The 18,855-nt window shown below is 42.9% G+C and overlaps 1 protein-coding gene across 4 annotated transcripts in view; it reads right to left on the bottom strand.

Annotated features, from left to right (window-relative positions):
• Positions 1-18,855, bottom strand: part of DPF3 (double PHD fingers 3) — a 160,138-nt gene that overhangs the window by 88,700 nt on the left and 52,583 nt on the right. For all 4 annotated transcript variants that reach the window (XM_030948989.1, XM_030948990.1, XM_030948991.1 and 1 more), the window contains exon 2: positions 4,399-4,559. In XM_030948989.1, the coding sequence (XP_030804849.1) occupies positions 4,399-4,559 (161 nt within the window). The remainder of the gene's footprint in view (positions 1-4,398; positions 4,560-18,855) is intronic.

The following is an 18,855-nucleotide window of genomic DNA, read 5'->3' as shown; positions in this document are numbered from 1 at the left end:
GCTTCTGAGCTGCTCTGGCTCTCCTGACAGACACCCTTCAGCCAATATTCAAGCTGTACTTTTCTCTCCTGCATTCAGGACACAGCAGGGCTTTCTGAATGCATCACTGCTAGGGGCACAGAAGCACACTGACAAGTGCTTCCAAGTATCCTCAACTGCCCCAGATAGTCATGACACACAGAAATGCCCAGCAAAAAAAGTTGGAGGAATTTAATTCTCTCCTCTGCTTTTCCTGCCCTCTCTGTCCACCAGTTCTGGTTTGGCTCCTCTGCCCTTCTGCTGCTCCTGCTGTCTTGAAGGGGCTACAAAGCATGACTTCAGTTCCAGACTCATTGTCCTCAAAAACCAGGCAAGACCACATAAGAGAGAACAGGAGTGGTGTTGCTATATCTGAAACTGTACTGACAGTGAACAGCTGGACAGCATCAAGGGGGTGCCAGTAAAACAGAACAGCTCAAGGGCAGGAGGATGGCCCAAGAGTTCTCTCCTCTCTTCTGAAGCAGACAGGAGAGAATACCAGCTTGGGAACAAAAGCAACTCACCAGACCAAATGAGGATTAAAAAAAAAAATATCCTCTTACTTGGGGATTGGGAGGAAGACACACACAATTCACCTTGAAGGAATGTGCTCATCGAATTCTGCAGGTGAGACCTAATTTCCTGGTTTTAAATATTTCAGCTGTTGGGAATGTCAGTTCAGACTCCAGCACCTTCCACCGACTTCCAAGGCCTTGGAGCATCTATGGCACACTGCCTGAGTATGGCCAAGTGATGAGTACCTGCAGAGATTCTGGCTGTTTCAGGGCACAGAATGCTATTTGCCTTGGACTTTTCATGCCCTTCTTTCACTGATGCCCAGATAGCTGTGCACATCCCAAGGAGAACACATTTCAGAACAGGTTGCCCAGGACTGGTTTGGAGATAAAAATGGGAATAACTAGCACTTATACAGTGTTTAGACACCCTTCTTCACACCACTTTGCAAATATTAACCACTGCAAACAATTGCTATAATGACAAGGTGGATTGTGCCTGGCTCTGATGTGAGTAATTAAAGAGGTGAAGGCAAGAAGCCCCACCCTTTCTCAGCAGGTTCTGTGCAAGGACTTGAAGACAGCACTGAAATGGCAATTACCAGATCAAAGCCATAGGACAGAAAATCAGCCCTCCATTGCACTGGCCTCCACAGAGGAGCCATTTGAAGGGATAATTACCACAGCTTTTGTCCCAGACAGAGAGGAGCAAAGATCTACTAGTCTGGGGGGAAAAGTCTGCTAATTTGAGCACTCCTGTACAAAAAAGCAATTCTGGATTCAGCCACGACAGCAAAAGCCAACTACACATGCTGAAAGCCCAACTAGAAACTTGAAAGGAGAATTGGGAGACCGTCTTCCTTAGAGACTGGCAGGTAGATCAATAAGAAAGAGATGATCCAACATCCACCTCTGCAACCCTTCAGGTAAGCTCTCTGTTGCTACTCGAAGCACACCTGTTCATTAATATACTGCCATCCACTTGAAACACATACCAGACTTTCACTTCATTCAACCCACCAATGCTACCTTCATTTCTCCGCCCTGTTCCTCATCTGTCTCTGTGCTGGCTCACATGAATTGGAGATGGTACACAAAGGAGAGGCAACAAGGAAAGGGTCAGTTCTGAATGTTCTGAATGTAGCTCCTTCACAGGCAACCCTGCAGTGAAGATGGAAATAATGCATATCACCATCTTCAGCCCTCTGTGGGCTGTCTCTCTCTCTGGTACCTTATAGGGCAACCAGAGAAGGTTCCAACCATTTGCTTACAGAGGAAATAGCAGAACCTGCAGTGAGTTATGTTGTTTATCTCATTAGTGTAGGAGAGTAATAACTCAAAGCTTGTGTGAAAGGCCAGGGGAGGAGGGGAAAAGGAGGGAGTTATGTGCAGTATTGTGTGAAATTAACCCTCAACTGTTTATCATGAGATGCAGATTTCTGACTCCTTTAACAAAGAGAACAGCAAGAACTCAGGTTCATAGGCTGAGTTCCTGAGTCTTCTCTGTTTTTCAAGTCTGTGTAAGTGAAAAGAGGTCCTGGAGCTTTGCCATTTGTCTTTATCTAGTTTTTCAGGTTAGGGATAATAAATGGTAGTGAGCACAGCACATAAGACAGATACTGGGAGGGCTGGCAAAGACTTTTCAGTCTCCTTTAGTATGGGCACAAGCACATTGTGTACGGGCCAAAACCAGGCATGCTAAAACTGTAGAGGGATGCCTTGACTCACCATAATACTACAAGAAATAGATTACAGAAAGACACTCAGGGGAGCACTAAATGGGCTAATAAAAATCAAGAAAGAGAAAAGCAAATATGGGGGAGGAGGGCTGGTTCATTTCACACTGATTATTCTAATTCAAAACAAAGTCATCAGATCTGGTGGCCCATGCAGATGCAGGAGGCTTCTTTCACTTGATACACTCTGTGAAGAACGTTCTACCATTAGTCTCCAGTGCAGACCTGCAGGAGAAATGTCACCTATCCCCTTCTGCAGGGGCAGCTGCCAAACAGTTCACTATCAGAAATGAGGAAGGAAAGATTTGCAGAATGAATTTGCTCAAAGTAGTCTACAAAGCTTGTGGCTGAGAAAGGCAAAGAATTAAGACATCTTGGTTCCTGGTGTGATGCTGTAACACAGTTATGGTGATTCCTTCTGCACCTGTACAAATGCCAATGAGACCCACACAAGACTTTCTGTGTCTGTCTTTGTGGAAGATGCTGTTGACAAAACATTACTCATGAACACAGTGGATGTATACCTCTGTGTGTGTGTGTATATATATACATATATATATATCTTCTGACTGTGTTCAGAAGGATAAAAATAGCAGCACCTTACTCGAAGGGAAGGGTTTATGCAAAGCATAATCAATTAGGATTAGAGAATTTTCAGCTGGAACAAAACACTTGACTGTGGTTATGAAGCAATCCTATCAAGGAAGGGTCAGTCCAGAAGTTTAGAAAACTCCCATCTTGTGAACCACGTTCAGCCATCCTGAATTACCCCAGCAGTTTTTGTAGCTGAAATATTCTTTGGATATTTTTAACACTGTAAAAAGACCTGTTGTCTCCTGCACCAGAAGTGGCTGCATTTTATTATATAAACAGTTTTCTGGTAGTACTGCAAGACAACACTAAATCTACTTTTCATATTTTAGTAACAGGAGGAGCACAAAGATCCTTCCTTTAGTGTATCCTAGAAAGGGGAGTAGGAAAGTTTCAGCTAAGACTCAGTTAGGCACTTTTGAGAAGCAGCAATTGTTTTCTTAGCCCCAGGAGCGTAAAGGAATATTCTATGTGTTCCTCTCACTTCATCTCCTGTAAACCAGACAGTGGAGGAGATTAAAGCAGGCTTCACCTTCCCATAGTTTCAGATTAGAATTTGAGGGGGTGGAGGGTGAAGGTGGGAGGGTGTAAATATTGTTTAGAGAACTGGCACATATTTATGCACATGTGTGCATGTCATACTTCCAGTGCCCATGTACCCCAGGTCCCTTACTGCCTGGATTCTCTGAGCTGCACTAAAGAAGGGGGAAAAAAAGAACTTAGAAATACATTTTGGTGCTGTTAAAAATCCTTTCCCTGAGCTAATTATTGGTCAGATACTGAGCTACAACATAGCCAAATACCCCTTGGGGTTCAGAAGGACTTCTGTCTGAGCAGCATCTCAGTCTTTGGTGACTGGTGACTGTCCTTTGCCTTTCAAAAAGGGATTTCAGATGGATTTAGTCTAACAAAGGAACAACTGACCAAAGTCTACAAAAATAACAGTGCTCTTTTCCCTTGAGCTTCCCTGAGCTGTGGAACAGGCATTAGCCAAAGCTCCTTAAGGAAATGTACCAACTTCTTTCTGTACCCAAGGGAACCACAGCTCCAGAACTGATATCCAAGTTAACCTATCCAAAGCAGAACCAGGATTTATAGGTATATTTCTAACCATTAGAACAACATTCATTCAATTAATAGACTCTCCTATATTTTACTTCAGTTTTATATCCTTCCTAATATAGTTCCTTATTTTCAGCATTCATCTGAGAAACTCCCACCTCCATCTTGGAGGTAATTCCAGTCTTAGAGCAAAGCATTGAGTCTTCTGCTACAGACTGGGATTGATAGCATGAAAAGAGCTACAATGATGCAGCCTTAGAAACTACCATGTCAGGCACCTCTTTGCATAGAGAGAGAGTAATTAGCATGAGCTCTCTGCAGTTACCAAAGGAAATCCCCTGCAGGCACAGAGGTTTAGGCAGTTTCTCTTCTGTGTGGCTGTAGCAGGTTTGAGTTCCTATTAATTAAACCCCAAGAGGGCTCAGTGGCCAGCCCTCCATACATGCACGTGCATACAGAGACACGGCACTACCAACCTGGTCCCCTGTGCCTCTTCTCCATCCAGATGTAGCAGTTGTTCTGAGCCACCCCAGTCTGCGAATCCAGGAAGGGGAGGCGGACGCTGCGCTCGGCACAGAGCCGAGAGTTGTAGCTGCGACAGTGCTCAATCGCTTCTTTGTAGAACTGGTCCCCGAGGCTGCCAAGAGAGACAGGGCACTGTGAGAATGATTGCACTGCCCCCTCCAACAAGAGCAGGAAAAGGGGACATGAGGTTGGTTTGAAAATAGACAAACAGAAGAACTTTGCCTGGACAGATGCAAATGTTGGTGACACGAGACACTGATGAAGCAGATCATGCAGAAAGTGATGTCGAATTCGTCAAAAGATCAGGCTGTCAGGAACCAGACACAGACTTTTTCAGTAGCAGCATGGTTACTGAATGAGCAAATGATGCAATCACACTGCCCCATGACCCAGGGTCAGGCCCATGTACATCACAGTGAACTCATTTGATTGTTTCTCTTCCCCTGTAGTTTGTCCAGCCAATTCAGCAAACCAGTCATTTCAATCCCATGTTACAGCAACTGCTGCAGTATGTTTTAGGCAACCAGAAAGCCAGCCAAGTTTAGAAGAACTTCGCTCCAGCATTTCTGGGGCCAAAGAGCCCATAAGAGCAAAGACCACGTTTCTCTTATTGTGTGCTTCTGAGGCATGAAAACACACCCCTGAATAACTAGAGCCATATCTGCAATGGTCAAACTAGATGTTTTGTCATAAGCCTTCCAGAGCTTTCCACAGTGAAGCCTGAGGTGCCAGGAGCAGCAGGCTACAGCAGCGACCAGTCAGATCCAGCATGGCAAATGCTGCTTTTCTCTGGAGCCCAGTGGGAATAACAGTTCTAAAGACAATGTCACTTACTTCATAAATAACTGTGTGTTCAAAAATTCTGTAGAATCTTCATCCTCCCTTGAGATAGGTTTAAAAACTCTGCCTGCTGGAGATTACCAAAATCCTCCCTCCAAATTTTTCTAAACAGGGAAAAGCATCAAAGTAAAGCTACCCTGAGGACACAAAGCAGCTGTCATGCTGGAGCATTGCAAACTAGGTGGGCCACACTGCTGAACCTCATTCTTGATCTATTGTCAAGGTGAAATTCACTCGTGACATGAATAGCTAGGAAAGCTACCTGTTAGGGGCAAGTTCATTAGAAAACAGGAGCAGAGTGATAGATGGCATAACTTGCTCTGACTCTGATATTCATTAGTGTGCAAAAAGAGTATAGCACATACAGCAAGTGAGCCAAAGGGATGCATGCAGAGATAAAAGGAGCTCCCTTTGCTGTTCTATTAGTTGTTTTCCCCACTATCCTCTTCCATAGGCACAACTGGCATTTTAAAATTTTGCACACCTCTGAATGTCAAAACAGTGCAAATTGCTGTTTTGCCATCTGCATCTTTTTGTGACTCACATCTTTTAAGTGACTCTTCAGTTGTACCTTATGATTTACATGGAAGTCAGACTCTTCTCATCTTGGCTATATCCTGGACCAATATCCTATCACTGACAGGGGCCATAAGCAGAGACGTAGGGAAGAGCAAAAACACAGCAAATACCGAGGGAGGCACCTCAAGTTCTCCCTTCTCAATTCTGATGATCAGAACTCAATTTACCCAAGTCTCAGGTTATCAAATGATGCGGAGGTCAGAACATCCTTTGCCTATAGAGACTTCCTAAGGGGTTTTTAGAGGTTTTGTGCAGCAGTGAACATCTGTGTGAACACTGTGCCTCACAGACCTGTCCTCCCCTGCTGACCACCAGCTCCTGGGTGGCTGCCCGTGCACGGATATGTGGAGGGCAGCTGAAGGAGGGAGCTCTCTGGGTTGTGCAAGCGAGTGGAGGGTACAGCATGGGCAGAGCCTGTACAGCAGGATCCCTCCAGACACTGAATCCCCTGCAATGACCTCAAACGCCCTTTTCCATAAAAAGGCAGGGGGGAAGGGAAGGGGAGCAGGGGAGAAAGAAAAGATAAGCTGCTCTACTATACAAAGAATGTGACTAGGAAGAAGTGAAATCTTATTAAAAGCTGTAATTAAAGTTGTACACTTGTGTAATCAAAGTCAGTAACAAGGAGACCCCAGTTGATCAAAGATTAACAGCTCTTTCCACAAACACTTGAGCTTCCTCAGAGCTATGTCAGATTCCTTCTATATTAAACCAGAGATACTCTCTAACTCTAAGGAGTTTACTGGAAATAAATAGGCATAGCTATGTGACAAAAAACTGCCACCACTGCATAAATCTTCCTTATGCCAAAAATCACTTCAGTCATTAGAATATGTACACCACAAAGCATCCATATTGACAAAAACAATACATCTCAGCATTAGGGTATAGGATATATAGGATCTGACTGGAGATTGCTTCAGTTTCCATCTTGCTCTAAGACTGAAAATAACTATAAGTCTTCAAATGTAAAATATTTGGCTTTAAATCATACTATCAAGTAAATTTCAGATTTTTCTAAGAGGGAGAAAAGGGCATTTGAGATCCTAATGGCAGAGAAGCAACCAAGCTAATGGGTCAAATTCACTCTTGACAAAATCTTGCAGTCTAGCTGTTTCATTAGATTTACTTTAAAGATTTTTAAATATGCATTTTTTGCCTTAAAGAAAAATAACAATTTAGAAGTATTCAGTCATCTCCATATTTTAAGAAAGCTTGCCTTGCCTCCACTACTGCAAGCATGATCAAAAAATGCAGTTCTCTAAGTAGTCACTGGAAAGCTATTCAGATACTGAGACCTTGAGGAATTACCCTGGCCTTTATAAATTACAAAGCAATTATAAATGGAATTATTTTTCTTAAGTGACAAATAATCAAATATAGGAAAGTAAAGAAATGGTATTTCCTCATGACAGTCATATGTCAGTGGTAAACAGCTCCCCTGAAATTACTTTTGCATGCCTAGTTGTTTTGTTTTACCATTAGTCTTTATTGGAGGTATTCTGACTCATTCCAAACTACAGTTAGTTGTTTTTTTTTAAAGAACTTCAAACTTAGAGATATTTTTTCCTTTTTTGTGTGCTACATATCTAAACACAGCATGTTTTATCTTATGCAGGAAAAAACAGAAAGTGTACTAAAATCAGGGCAAAAAAGGGGAAGTACGGTCCCATTGTGTTCCTCATTGCAGAGTCAGGGAGGTGGGACAAATCCCAGCCCCCTCCCAGGTTTACAATGGAGCTGGGGAACAGACAAGGGTGGGAATAAGACTGGAAAGCACATGAGCTCCAATGAACCTCAAACAGATCCATTGAGTTTGAGCAAGTGAGATACAAGAAGAAGAAAAAAAAATTAATATTATAAAATGTATCACATGTCAGAAAAAAACAATAATTATCTGTTACATGCTTCATAGTTTTCCCAAACTGTGTTGCTATGGAAGACTTCCACTTCAACTCCTGAAAAAGTATCTGTAAAAACTATGGGGAATTTCCTCATTATTTTTATGAAAAGTATGTATGAGTCAGTGCTGTGCTGTGACTGACTGCAAGGGTCAATTCTTTCCTTTGGACAGGGGAGTTAAAGGTCACACAGACTTGTCTAGATTGATATTAATGACACAAAATCATCAGCATATGTGCAGATTTTAAAGATGCTGGAAAAAAGCAAGGAGCAGAAGGAGCAGACATGAACAACTGCTGGACAAGGAAGGCAAATCATACTGAAGGCAGCACAACTAGAAATACAAAATACAGTTGTCAGCATGCTGTGGAAACCACACAGCCCTTCAGTAGAGAGCCCCAGGTGAAACCCCAGATGTTTGGGACAGGCATGCCAGTGACACTGCTGGCACACACACAGGCTTTGCACTTACATACCACAAACACTAAAATAACCCAGTTCTGGCTGACTGATAAAAGCTCCTGCACTTGGAAAAGAACAACCTATGCTATTGCATACTCCTGCAAAGCTGCATAGGAGGGGTAAATGTTTAGTGAGGTTAGGGGCTCTTTATTGGTGAAAAAAAGTGGGACTGAAAATAAAGAGCAGGCTGGGAGCAGTGGAAGCTCTGTGTGAATGGGGTGGTGAGCACTCTGAAGGCACCAGCAGCCCAGTGGGTGCTGGGACTGCCACGAGAGCCTGCCTTGTGCAATTCTGTGCAGCCTTGAAGGTGGTCACTGCCATGACAGCAAGTACCAGCATAGAAGATCAGAGTCTGTGACTTCCTTGAGATCACTTTTCTTTTAAGCGTTAAGAAACTGAGTTTTTCTATCATGGAATCAGGTCAGCTAATAACAAAGCCAGGGAAGAACAATTCTTCCCTTCCTTCAATCTTTGCCTGCTAGCTCTAACTAAACCACAAGGTTTCTGAGCAGACTCCAACTTACCACTTCTCTGTATAGTACCTAGTGCCATGACTCTGCTGTCTAGGCATGCCTTCAATAAGGGGAAAAAAAAAAAAAAGAAACCCAAGAACTTGCCTGTCTTATAAGGCCATAAATTTCCAACAAGGACCAGGAGCCTGACTTCACTCCAGATGTTCAAGATGTTTCTATGCTGACAAGGGGTCCTGATGGGCCCTGAAAGCAGTAGAGCAGCTTTCCACCACTACTTTGCAGTCCATCCTGCAAAGTCACATATTTTTGAGTGCACTTACACCTTTTAAAACAGCTACAATACAGGCAGAATCCAGAGTGCCCCTCCTGCAGTGCCTAACACAATTCAGGTTAGTACCCAGAGAAGGTGAGCACTTGCTGAACACCTATAACCAGCCATGCTCAGCAGTGATTACAAGTCCACATCACCCTGGGAAAACTTGTATAACAAAGAACCAGTCCTCCTCAAGTGTAGTTCCTAAATTTCTACCAGACACCTCTAAGTATGAATCCAGATTGTCTCCAGTTCTTGAGGCCAGGCCTCATTCTAGTAATTTCTCTCTAAAGCCATGCTCACTACATGACAAGGCAAGTAAAAATCTGATAGCACAGGAAGAAATGACTAGTCATGCAACAGAAAGCAACAGTCTTTTTCTTCTACAGTTTGCAGCGGTCCTCAGCCACAATCAAAAATGTGGGCCTTGCTTTCCTTAAGACCATGAACTTTTTGTTTACTATACCTTTAGTCTCTAGTCTTACATTTTAGATCATTTGATACTGTGAGGTACAGCAAGGACAACCAAAAAAGGCCTTTTAAATCAGAACTTGTTTTTCAGCAGCACTGCCATCCAGTTTCAAACTGGGTGAGATCTGAGAAGTGGTATGAGAAAAGTGGTGCAATGTAGCTTCAGAAAATACTTTTTACTCTCCCTTTGGAGACACTCATGGATAAGTCTGGAAATAAAGCACCAGTCTTAGGCCTTCTCACAAAGTTGAACAGAGACTAAGAAATCATGCAGGCACCACCTGAGTTATCAGTTGTCTGCAACACTGGACACCATCTTGGACAACTACGTGTCTTGGCAAGTGTTGAGAGAGCCGCACTGAGCTGGCTATACTATTCCTTTCCAGCAGATCCCACGAGGCCCCTGACAGGCAGCTGCTCCTTCTCTCTGTGACCTGTGACACGAAGAATGCCACAGGGCTCAATTCTTCAGCCACTTCTGTTTAATATCTGTGCAAAAGCTTCAGGGAATATGATGAAGTATCTAGGCAGCAATGCCAGCCATGACATTGATGACATGCAGTTTATGTATCTTTTTTCTACCTCATGCCGACAGCACTCTCCCAAACCTCACAGTGTTGAAAGCAAGGGCAGCATAGCTGGCAGAGATGAAGTCAGAGGAGATCAGAATGAGGCTGATTGGAAGTGGGAAGCATTACAAACTATGCACTAACATTGTTAATGTGGACAATCTCACAGACACAGTCACCAAAAGGGCCTTCCTCTCCCTCTCCAGTCAGCATAATTCTCTTCTCAAGCTGAAGCCTGGTCATGCTCATGTGTGTTTCTCCCATCTGGACTGGCCTACTCTGACTCTCTACCTCAGGCTAGATAAGCAACAAGGACAGACCAAGTTGCAAAACTGTGGTACCTTCTCTGCCACAAAGCAAGCCAAAGAAGCCCACAGTCCCCTGCCCGACCTCATGTCTTTTCCTCACAGACTCTGAAACACCACTGATTTTCATGAAGAGCACAGTGGACTAAGTTCAAGCTGCTTGAACATCTGCTTCTCCTTTCTATACCCAGATGCAGCTGGAAACCTGTGCTTAGCAGAGTCCAGCATCACCAGGTTCCTGTAGCATCTTCAGACAGCAGACCTTCAGCTCCAGAGCATCTTCCAGAAGAGATAAAGCATTCTGCTTTGCTCATCCCCACATTACTTTGCAAGATGCTAACATAACATTCATCAAAAGATCCAAGAAAAAGAAAATATGACATATTCAAGAGTGTTAGACAACTATTGAGCATTAAACAACAAAGGGCTGGCTAGGCCCCTCCTTTGGCTGCACTCTCTGGAATTTCTAGTTTATAGGCAGTGCTTAATTGCTAGAAGCATGCACCCTTTGCAACTGCATCAAGGTAGGACGTAAAGATTCAGGAGGAATAGAGAATGGCTTTCCTGGTGTTAGGTGAAGCATAACAGACTGCTCAAAATCCTACCACAAAATCTGATGGCAAGCCAGAAAGTGCAGGAATGTGCAGATTCAGTTTTCTCATAGTGGTCCATTGCATCTGTCCCTGCACAACATTTTCTAATGATGTAAGGGGTGTGAACGTGAGCAAAGGCAAAACAGGATTTCCAGATGTGCTACAGAATGACTCAAACTTTCTGGGCTCTTGGTTTTTTAACATAAACTTGGCAGCTTTCTAAACACGTATCTGCAGTCTCCAAGAGCCAGAGTCATCGAGACAGCTATTTCATTTCTATACATAATTTCACCTGATAGACAACATGAAGACTGTATAACTTTCCCCAGCCTGGGAAGCCATGTCAGAGAAACAATGGCTAGCAGGACTCTTTTGGTAGTAGGTAGACTACACAAATCAGACCACTAAATAGTATACAAAGCAGACAGTGTTGCTGGAGCAGCAATGATCCAAGGGTAAACAAAAGACTTTCCAGGAGAGTTAACGCCTTTCATTGGAAGAACTCAAGCAGATAGGTCAAAATAGACAAGCTTCTAGCACTTGCTCACTGCTCCGTGGCAGGTGCAGAGACTGTATGTGGTTCAAGGGATTAGGAACCATCAGAGAGCTGATGACAAGCTCCTGAGTCAGCACTGGCACAGAGCAGACATCACAGCAATCAAGAAGATGCCCTGAGCTACAAGTCTAGGTTGAATCCAAATCAGTGTAAAAGCAATGCGAGGTTTTTTAGCACCCTCCTCCAAGCACTCAGCATTAGCAGTCTATGTAGAAGAGCAAAGAAAGCCCCCTTTTGCAGATATTTACTGTAAGACCTCCCCTGATGGGTTGGAAATCCCTGCTGGCCACTTGTAGCCAGAATCAACAGGGTGCTCACTGCTTGAATCATGGTGTGATGCTGATTGGTAACAGAGAGCGCAGCCTCATAGAGTGAGCTACATTCACTGCTCTGGAAACAGGCTTAGGCTGTAATTTAATCCACTGTGAAACTACAGGTATCATCTCATGCAAAAAGTCTGTCTTTGAAGAAAAATGACAAAAGGTAGGCTTAACTTACAATTTGAGGAAAATTGATCTGATTAGCCCCATCCTCACATGTATTGTAAAAGTATGAGAGCTCTGCTGGCATTTCCATTTAAAGAAAAGAAACAGCAGCACAAGTTAATACTGCCAAGAAGAGTGTGGTACATGATGGTATCTTGCTGACAAAAATCTGGCTTTCAGGGTAAAGAGCTGCAGCCCTCTTTGTGCAGGAATAAGGATTAGAACAAGAAGTGCTCCTTTTCCTGCAGCTGTGTATGGTCCTGCTCAGGGCCTGCAGCCACATTCCTAGTTCTCGAAGCCAAAAAAGTGGGATCATTCTGCCCATCTCACTCACCTGTTAACATGCAGAGTTGTTGGCTGGATACAAGAGGTTTCTGTGTATGGTGCAAGCTGATGTGTACTTATGAAATTTGGTATTTCAGAAGATTAAGTTACCAGCCCCATTCAAAATACACTGGACTGTGAACAATTATACTACATTGCATGTAGTAATTTGTCCACATCTTCTCTTTACTTTCATTTCCATGAAGAGGCATCAGCAGCAATTTCCATGTCATACATCAGGCTACCTAAGTTGTTTCCAGAGACAGACATTGCATACAATCTCTATTAGACTCAGCACAGTGACCAATTAGGTTAATCTCAGAGGCAGACTCCTTGGGGATATCTCAGAGCATCTATTCTTTCTCAGGCCAGAGTTTCTGTTTTAAAGAGATGCAGCATCATCCAATTAAATGAACAACAGGTGTGAAAAGTAATAACCTAGACCTCTTTTGTGTCTGAAGACAGCACTCAGAATTCAGCTTGGTCCTAACCTCCCCTAAAAGGTCAAAAATTCTCTCCAATTACTAAAGGAATGAACTAGCGAAAACTTCGGCAACAGCATTAGATTGGACATGACAACATCTAAGGGATTTCTTTATATATATTTTTAGAAAATCAACTCAAGCTGCTGGGGCCTGGGGTCACCAGAATTCTGTTTGGCTTAGTGCAACAACGGTCTTACAGGCGAGATGTAGTCAAAGACAAAGTCTATCCACTCAGCTCCCATGGTTCTGATTTCCCACAGTGATCCTATCTTTTGCATTCCTGGTAAAAACCATAATCTATCACCTAAGCTGGCACCAGGAAGACAGCAAACCAGACTTCTACAAATTACTCTACCGTGACTTCCTTTGTAGCTTTAATAGTTCCCCTGCAGAACACCGGTAACACCCTACACTTACCTCAATAATAAATCGTGCGCATTACTTCAGGCACTGTCTGTACTAAAAAGATGCTCAGATCATGAACAGAAATCCTCTCCTAGCTCTAGCTGTGCCAGCTAAAAATATCACCCATTCCCTCCTACCCTGCTGCTTTTCACTGCTTGTCTCCCAGAGCTTACTGCTCCCACACCTCCTGCCAGTGGCAATGTTTGTGTGAGCGCTCCCTGACTCAGTTCAAGCAAGGCCATTCGATCTGTCCGAGCAAACCCAGCTGACATTGCCTGGAAGAGCTGAGGGCAAGCTCACAAAACCCCTTCCACCTCCAGAGGTATCTCCAGCAGTACAACCAGCTTGGGTTAGTCTTCAAGTGGCACACCTGTTTGCTTGCAATGGGAAAAAGTCTGTCCGCACCATCAGTGGCGGGAGCTTGGTCACTCTGCCAGCAGCACAGCCCTTGTGGGAGACACAGCAAATGCAAATGGAAGTTACATCATTGGCCCAAATGACATCAGCTAACTGACAAGAGCATTCTTTTTCATGTACCTCTAAGTATATCATCTTTCATGAAGCTACATATCTCCACCACAGCTCAACAGGCAGTGAGATGCCAGGAAAGACCAGGGAGGTTTTGCCCCATGCTTTAAGCCACATCAGAGTCTCAGTTGTCCAAGCTCTACAGCATGGTCCTGGTCTGATTGACCTCTGTTAGCCCTCTTGGAAGTTCTCAGGCTGGGATTTCCCCTGCATCTTGTGCAGTTATTTAGTAGACAAATATACAGTGCCATTCAATCCAGGTAGCAGAATTTAAAAGAGATTAAAATAAACATGCAAGTAGAAGAGTAGTACAAATGTTCCTAAATGGCATGCAAGCTTCCCCACTACACTGAACTGTTATTTCATTAATATTTTAGGTACTTTCTGTCCTTTGACTAGAAAGAGTTAGTAAACTCACATTTTTCTGCTAGCTTGTCTCTTTTGTAGGAACCTTGTATCTCCTGCTGCAAAGGAAATGCCACTCCAGGAAACAATCCTTTTTGCACAGGTGAAAATGATCACACAAGTAGCAAAGCAGAGATTTATATAGATCTAACACAGAATCACATAATTATTAGAGTTTACTTCGCCTCTGAGGTCAGCCTGGGGAAAAAAATCAGCTAGAGTCAATACTTTGAAGTTACTAAACTTGAATGGGTAGCACTTTCAGGTCCTTGGTCATGATCTTTGTGTGACAAACTGAATACACATATAAGAAAACACTAAAATCTACTACGTACCTAGTCAATAATTATCAAAAGAGGAAATTATACTTTCTGTTCTCTATAAAGTCATCTCATGCCTAGATAACTAAAGTTGTGTTTCCTTGAGTTATTATTTCTCCTAAATACACAGGAACAATCATTCTGGTACTTGTATAAATCTGCTGGCCTTGGCAGACGTACAGCAGGGATATACTTGACTCATGCTACATAGGGGAATTCCCAAGATAACTGTGAATTAGATTTCCTTTTCTCACCTCCTTCCCCCAGCTCTATGCACAAATGGAAGTAGGGCAGATTACGGTCATTCCTCTGCTAAAGTTTCATTATTACTCCTCAAAAAGTAACAATAAAAATTGTAAGAGGTGAAACAGATGCATCCAACACATCATCTCACAGCTCCCCCAGCATAAAGAATGCCCTGTATTGAGAGCACACTGGAACTGACTCAAAGGTCTAGGCACAGGATCTTCTGCACCTGGAGCACATCCCATGGGAGCAGAGCAAACCATCATTGCAAATACTAATATATAATTCTGAGGAGTGATGTTTCAAACACCTGTGCCCTGGTTTCTGTAGATATTTATGCAGCACCCAAGAGGAACTCTCTAATAAAGTCAAGAAAAAGTGCTTGCCACAACCAGCTTTCAGAAACTCAAATATCTGATGGTCTTTCCCATACACATGAACTTTCCTTGCACCTCTTTTTCTTCTGCCTTGCTTCCTGTTCTCAACACCACCTTAATTCAAGTATCAGATTGAGGTGGTTATTACTTTAGAACAGTTAAATTAAATAGAAAAGCTTTGTAATTCACTTAACAATTAGCAAAGCCTGCAATACTGTTTTGCTGCAATTATCACTGCAAAATAACAATCCTTTCTTCTGCTCAAATAACTTACTCTTTTGGCAAGTCTGAAAGACTCCAGTTGTTTAATGCATATCCCCGTCATGCTAGGGTAGACCTCAGAGTCACTTTTGGCCCTGTGTATTGACTGAGGTCTTCAAACACTTGTGATGAAACCCTGCCTGACCAAGCATCAGGTCCCAGTTCAGCACAGCACGTTATTGAGAGTGCAAGTCCCCTTCAACTCAAAGTTAGGCAGATACTTGAATGTCTTGCTGAACAGAGATGGCAGCTGAACAGAGAGCACATGCTTCAGTGCACTTTTAGAATGAGGTCTTAGAAGCAGATACACGTGGGCAAGGTTGTTCAGGTCAGTTTATCATGTTTTCCCAGCTGGAACTAGCCAGATCTAACACATTGGTTCCATTTTCTTTCTGTATGTAATACACTGCAGTAGTTAAAGCTGCAGGTCACAGAAGTGTAATCTAGGGATCATGAGACAGTCATTAATCAATCAACCAGTGGAAATAGAAGCTGGGTAGATATCATTATCTCTACATTACAGATGAGACACAGAGAGTTTGCATAACAAAGCCATAGAGAAAGAGAAGTCATGTTTCTTATTTCCCAGTTTTGCTCCATCTTTTCCTCTGAAATTTGTTTTCTCACTCTACAAGACTTCCTTCCCCAACTGCCACCCAGTAATTTTCTTGCTTCAGAGACAAAGCTGACACCAGATCATGCTGAAAGCTAGTTAAAGCTCTTCTACACAAAAATCTGTTAAAGAAATACAAAAGTAACCTTTCTTTTTTTTTTTTTTTTAGATATCTCGTAAAAGCTACCTGAACACTGTAGTGACAGTGACAATAACAATGACAAGCAAAAAAACAATGACTAAACAAGAGTTTGGACATGGAACTAAACTACATACAGTCTCCACTTGTCTGCACCCCAATTAGCAAAGAATGGAGACAAGCATCACAGTGGTCTACAAACAGGACAAGAGAAAGATTGACAAGTAACTGAAGGAAAAGAACTGCAGGAGTCAACTGTCAGAGCAAAGAGAGGTTACAGAAAAAGAGAGAGAGAGGTTTGCCCATTGCCCTGGAGTAATGTCTAGCCTTTAACACATGGCCTCTGCTCCTGTCAGTATTTCTTCTTGGACAGGTTATCTCAGGAATTTATGCTTTCCAATAATTACCTTTCAGAGGGCTCTCACTTATCTTGCAAGAGGAATCCAACAGTAACCTGACCTGCATTGCTCATGCAATCACCATCCACTCCCTCTAACCTTACATCCCATCTCTCAAAGCAAAAGCAAGCAGCCCTTCCCAGACTTCCAGCACTGCATCAGCAGCAGCTGGTAAAATTGCTTGGCAAAGTTGATAAAAATAAGAGTTTCAATGCTTAATGTTACATAAACATAGATGAGCTAGCAGGCAAAAGCAGTACATATTACCAGCAGGATAAAATACCGTGTGTGGTAACATTATATTATCCAGAACTCAAGATGAACAGTTGTCTTGCACCACCATAAGAAGCATTTTTACCCAAGGGTAAGTTTTATTTTTTTGCTGCAGCAGATCTCAGAGCCAATCAGCATTGGCTTTAATAAATTTTGGGACTCTCAGGGCCCTTTAATTAAGCTCTCTTCCAGTTACCCTTTCAAGCTACCTTTCCACTGCTATGTGAATTGTTTTTCTTCTTAAAACATCAGTGCCAAAGGGAAGCTTTTGCTTTTGGCATTCACTCCAGAGCCATTTCAGATGAACTTGTCTATCTTTGCTAAAGTATATGTTATTACACTCAGTTTAATTATATTCCCATTCATGCTCTGATCAGGGCCCTCTCAGGTTGGCTTTTTGTGTAAGGGACTCCATTACATCCAGCACAAGCTGATGGGAACCCATTTATTCCCATTACCACAGCTAGAACAAGGAGAATGATTCTTATTTTGGATTTTGGATTTAATGAGATATCCCTTCAGCCAATCAGTAGTGATAAGGAAATACTTCATTATCAAGTTCAGAGAAAATATCAGGTCTGATAGAAGAAGTAAAAAGTTGTGTAACATTCATCATGGAACTCTGTCCTCAGTCCGAAACATATGGTCAGGGCACATAAACCATTAAATCTCTGTTGCAGAGGGGATTTCTCTCAATGGGCTTGCAGCCACTTAGGGCAGGAACCCAGAGGAATCTTTCATTCTTTTTTCTACACTGGCTACCCAATTAACTTCAGCCTGGAATAATGTCCATGCCTCACTCTGGCTGCATTATTTTAAAGGAGTCACATATTGCATTCAGACACATGAGAACTGTGGACAAATGCACACACTCTCCCAGGCATTCCCATACTCCCATAGGAACAGGATGGCACCACAAGAAAGAGTTTGATGTAGGGAGAGCATAAGAGGGGAGGCTAAGAGAAAGCTGCTGTTCCCTCATTAAACTGCAATAGGTGCCCAGGCCCAGCAATGCTGCACTATAGTTTGGATTTATGTTTCCCAATTAACAGAAGTCACAGCATAAAGTTTTCTCTTTTTGTTTTGAAGGGGGAGGAAGAGGAGAAAAAACACATTCCAACCATTTGGCACAGCAAACTTCCCCAGCTATCCTCTGGGAACAAAAAGGGAGGGGGAAAAAAGGCTTGTCACCACACAATTTAAAATAACCCATCTTTGCTGGCTCCACTGTGTCTCAGGGGTAGATCCAAGTCTTAGCCCCCACCCATTAGGGCTGCAGACCCAAAACACTTGACATTCATCAGAAGAAGCAAAACAGCTCCAAGGCAGTGGAGGGGGGAAGGGAAGAGTGTCTCCATGGGCAGGAGTTGAGAAGGGAATTAAAAGAAAGGATCTGCAAAAAGGTCACATGTAAGGAGGGCATGGAAGTCTTCTTCCAAGGACTATCCCACATAGATGAATCCTCTTGGTGTAGTTGCTACCAAGCAAAAGCAGGCAGGTGAATGTCCTCTGCCCTCTGTGGGGTGCTCTCCATTGTGGTTAGCTTGGGAACTGTTATTTGATAGCAGCACTGTTGGCTGTATCACTTGAACAACAGGATGCTGGTCTCCTTTCCTCCAAAGTGTCCCCTCTTCTCCCCAAAGAGAACCACGAGCCACATGCATGGAACTCAAAAAAATCTAATCATCTTTAGTGAGGGTTATGAAAGAAAAGCCCTTGAGATCCTCTTTGGAGATTTTGTGTAACATACACTCATCAGTTACACACTAAATTTTTCTCAGCATAAAAACTAGGAGACAGCACCACATGACTCAATGAAACACAGGACACTTTTTGCAGAAAAGGGAAAACAATCGAATGTGTTACATAGCTCAGCTTGAGTTCCTTAAAGCATCACATCTGAGCTCTGAAGGAATCAGTAGCTTAATCAGACACTCTCTGCTCAACAAACAAGCAGGCTTGGCCAATATTTCAAAGAACTAGTGATTGTTCTTTACTGTGATGTAGTCAAAGAGAGAAGCACAAAGATGGAGAGATGGAAAGCAAGTCTTCTCTGCAGCAGCCAGGAAGAAAGCAGAATTGCAGA

Source organism: Camarhynchus parvulus, chromosome 5 (assembly GCF_901933205.1).
Source record: "Camarhynchus parvulus chromosome 5, STF_HiC, whole genome shotgun sequence".
NCBI classification, from domain to species: domain Eukaryota; kingdom Metazoa; phylum Chordata; class Aves; order Passeriformes; family Thraupidae; genus Camarhynchus; species Camarhynchus parvulus.
Note: the sequence above shows the minus strand (reverse complement) of the source record. Positions and strands in the feature narration are given on the sequence as shown.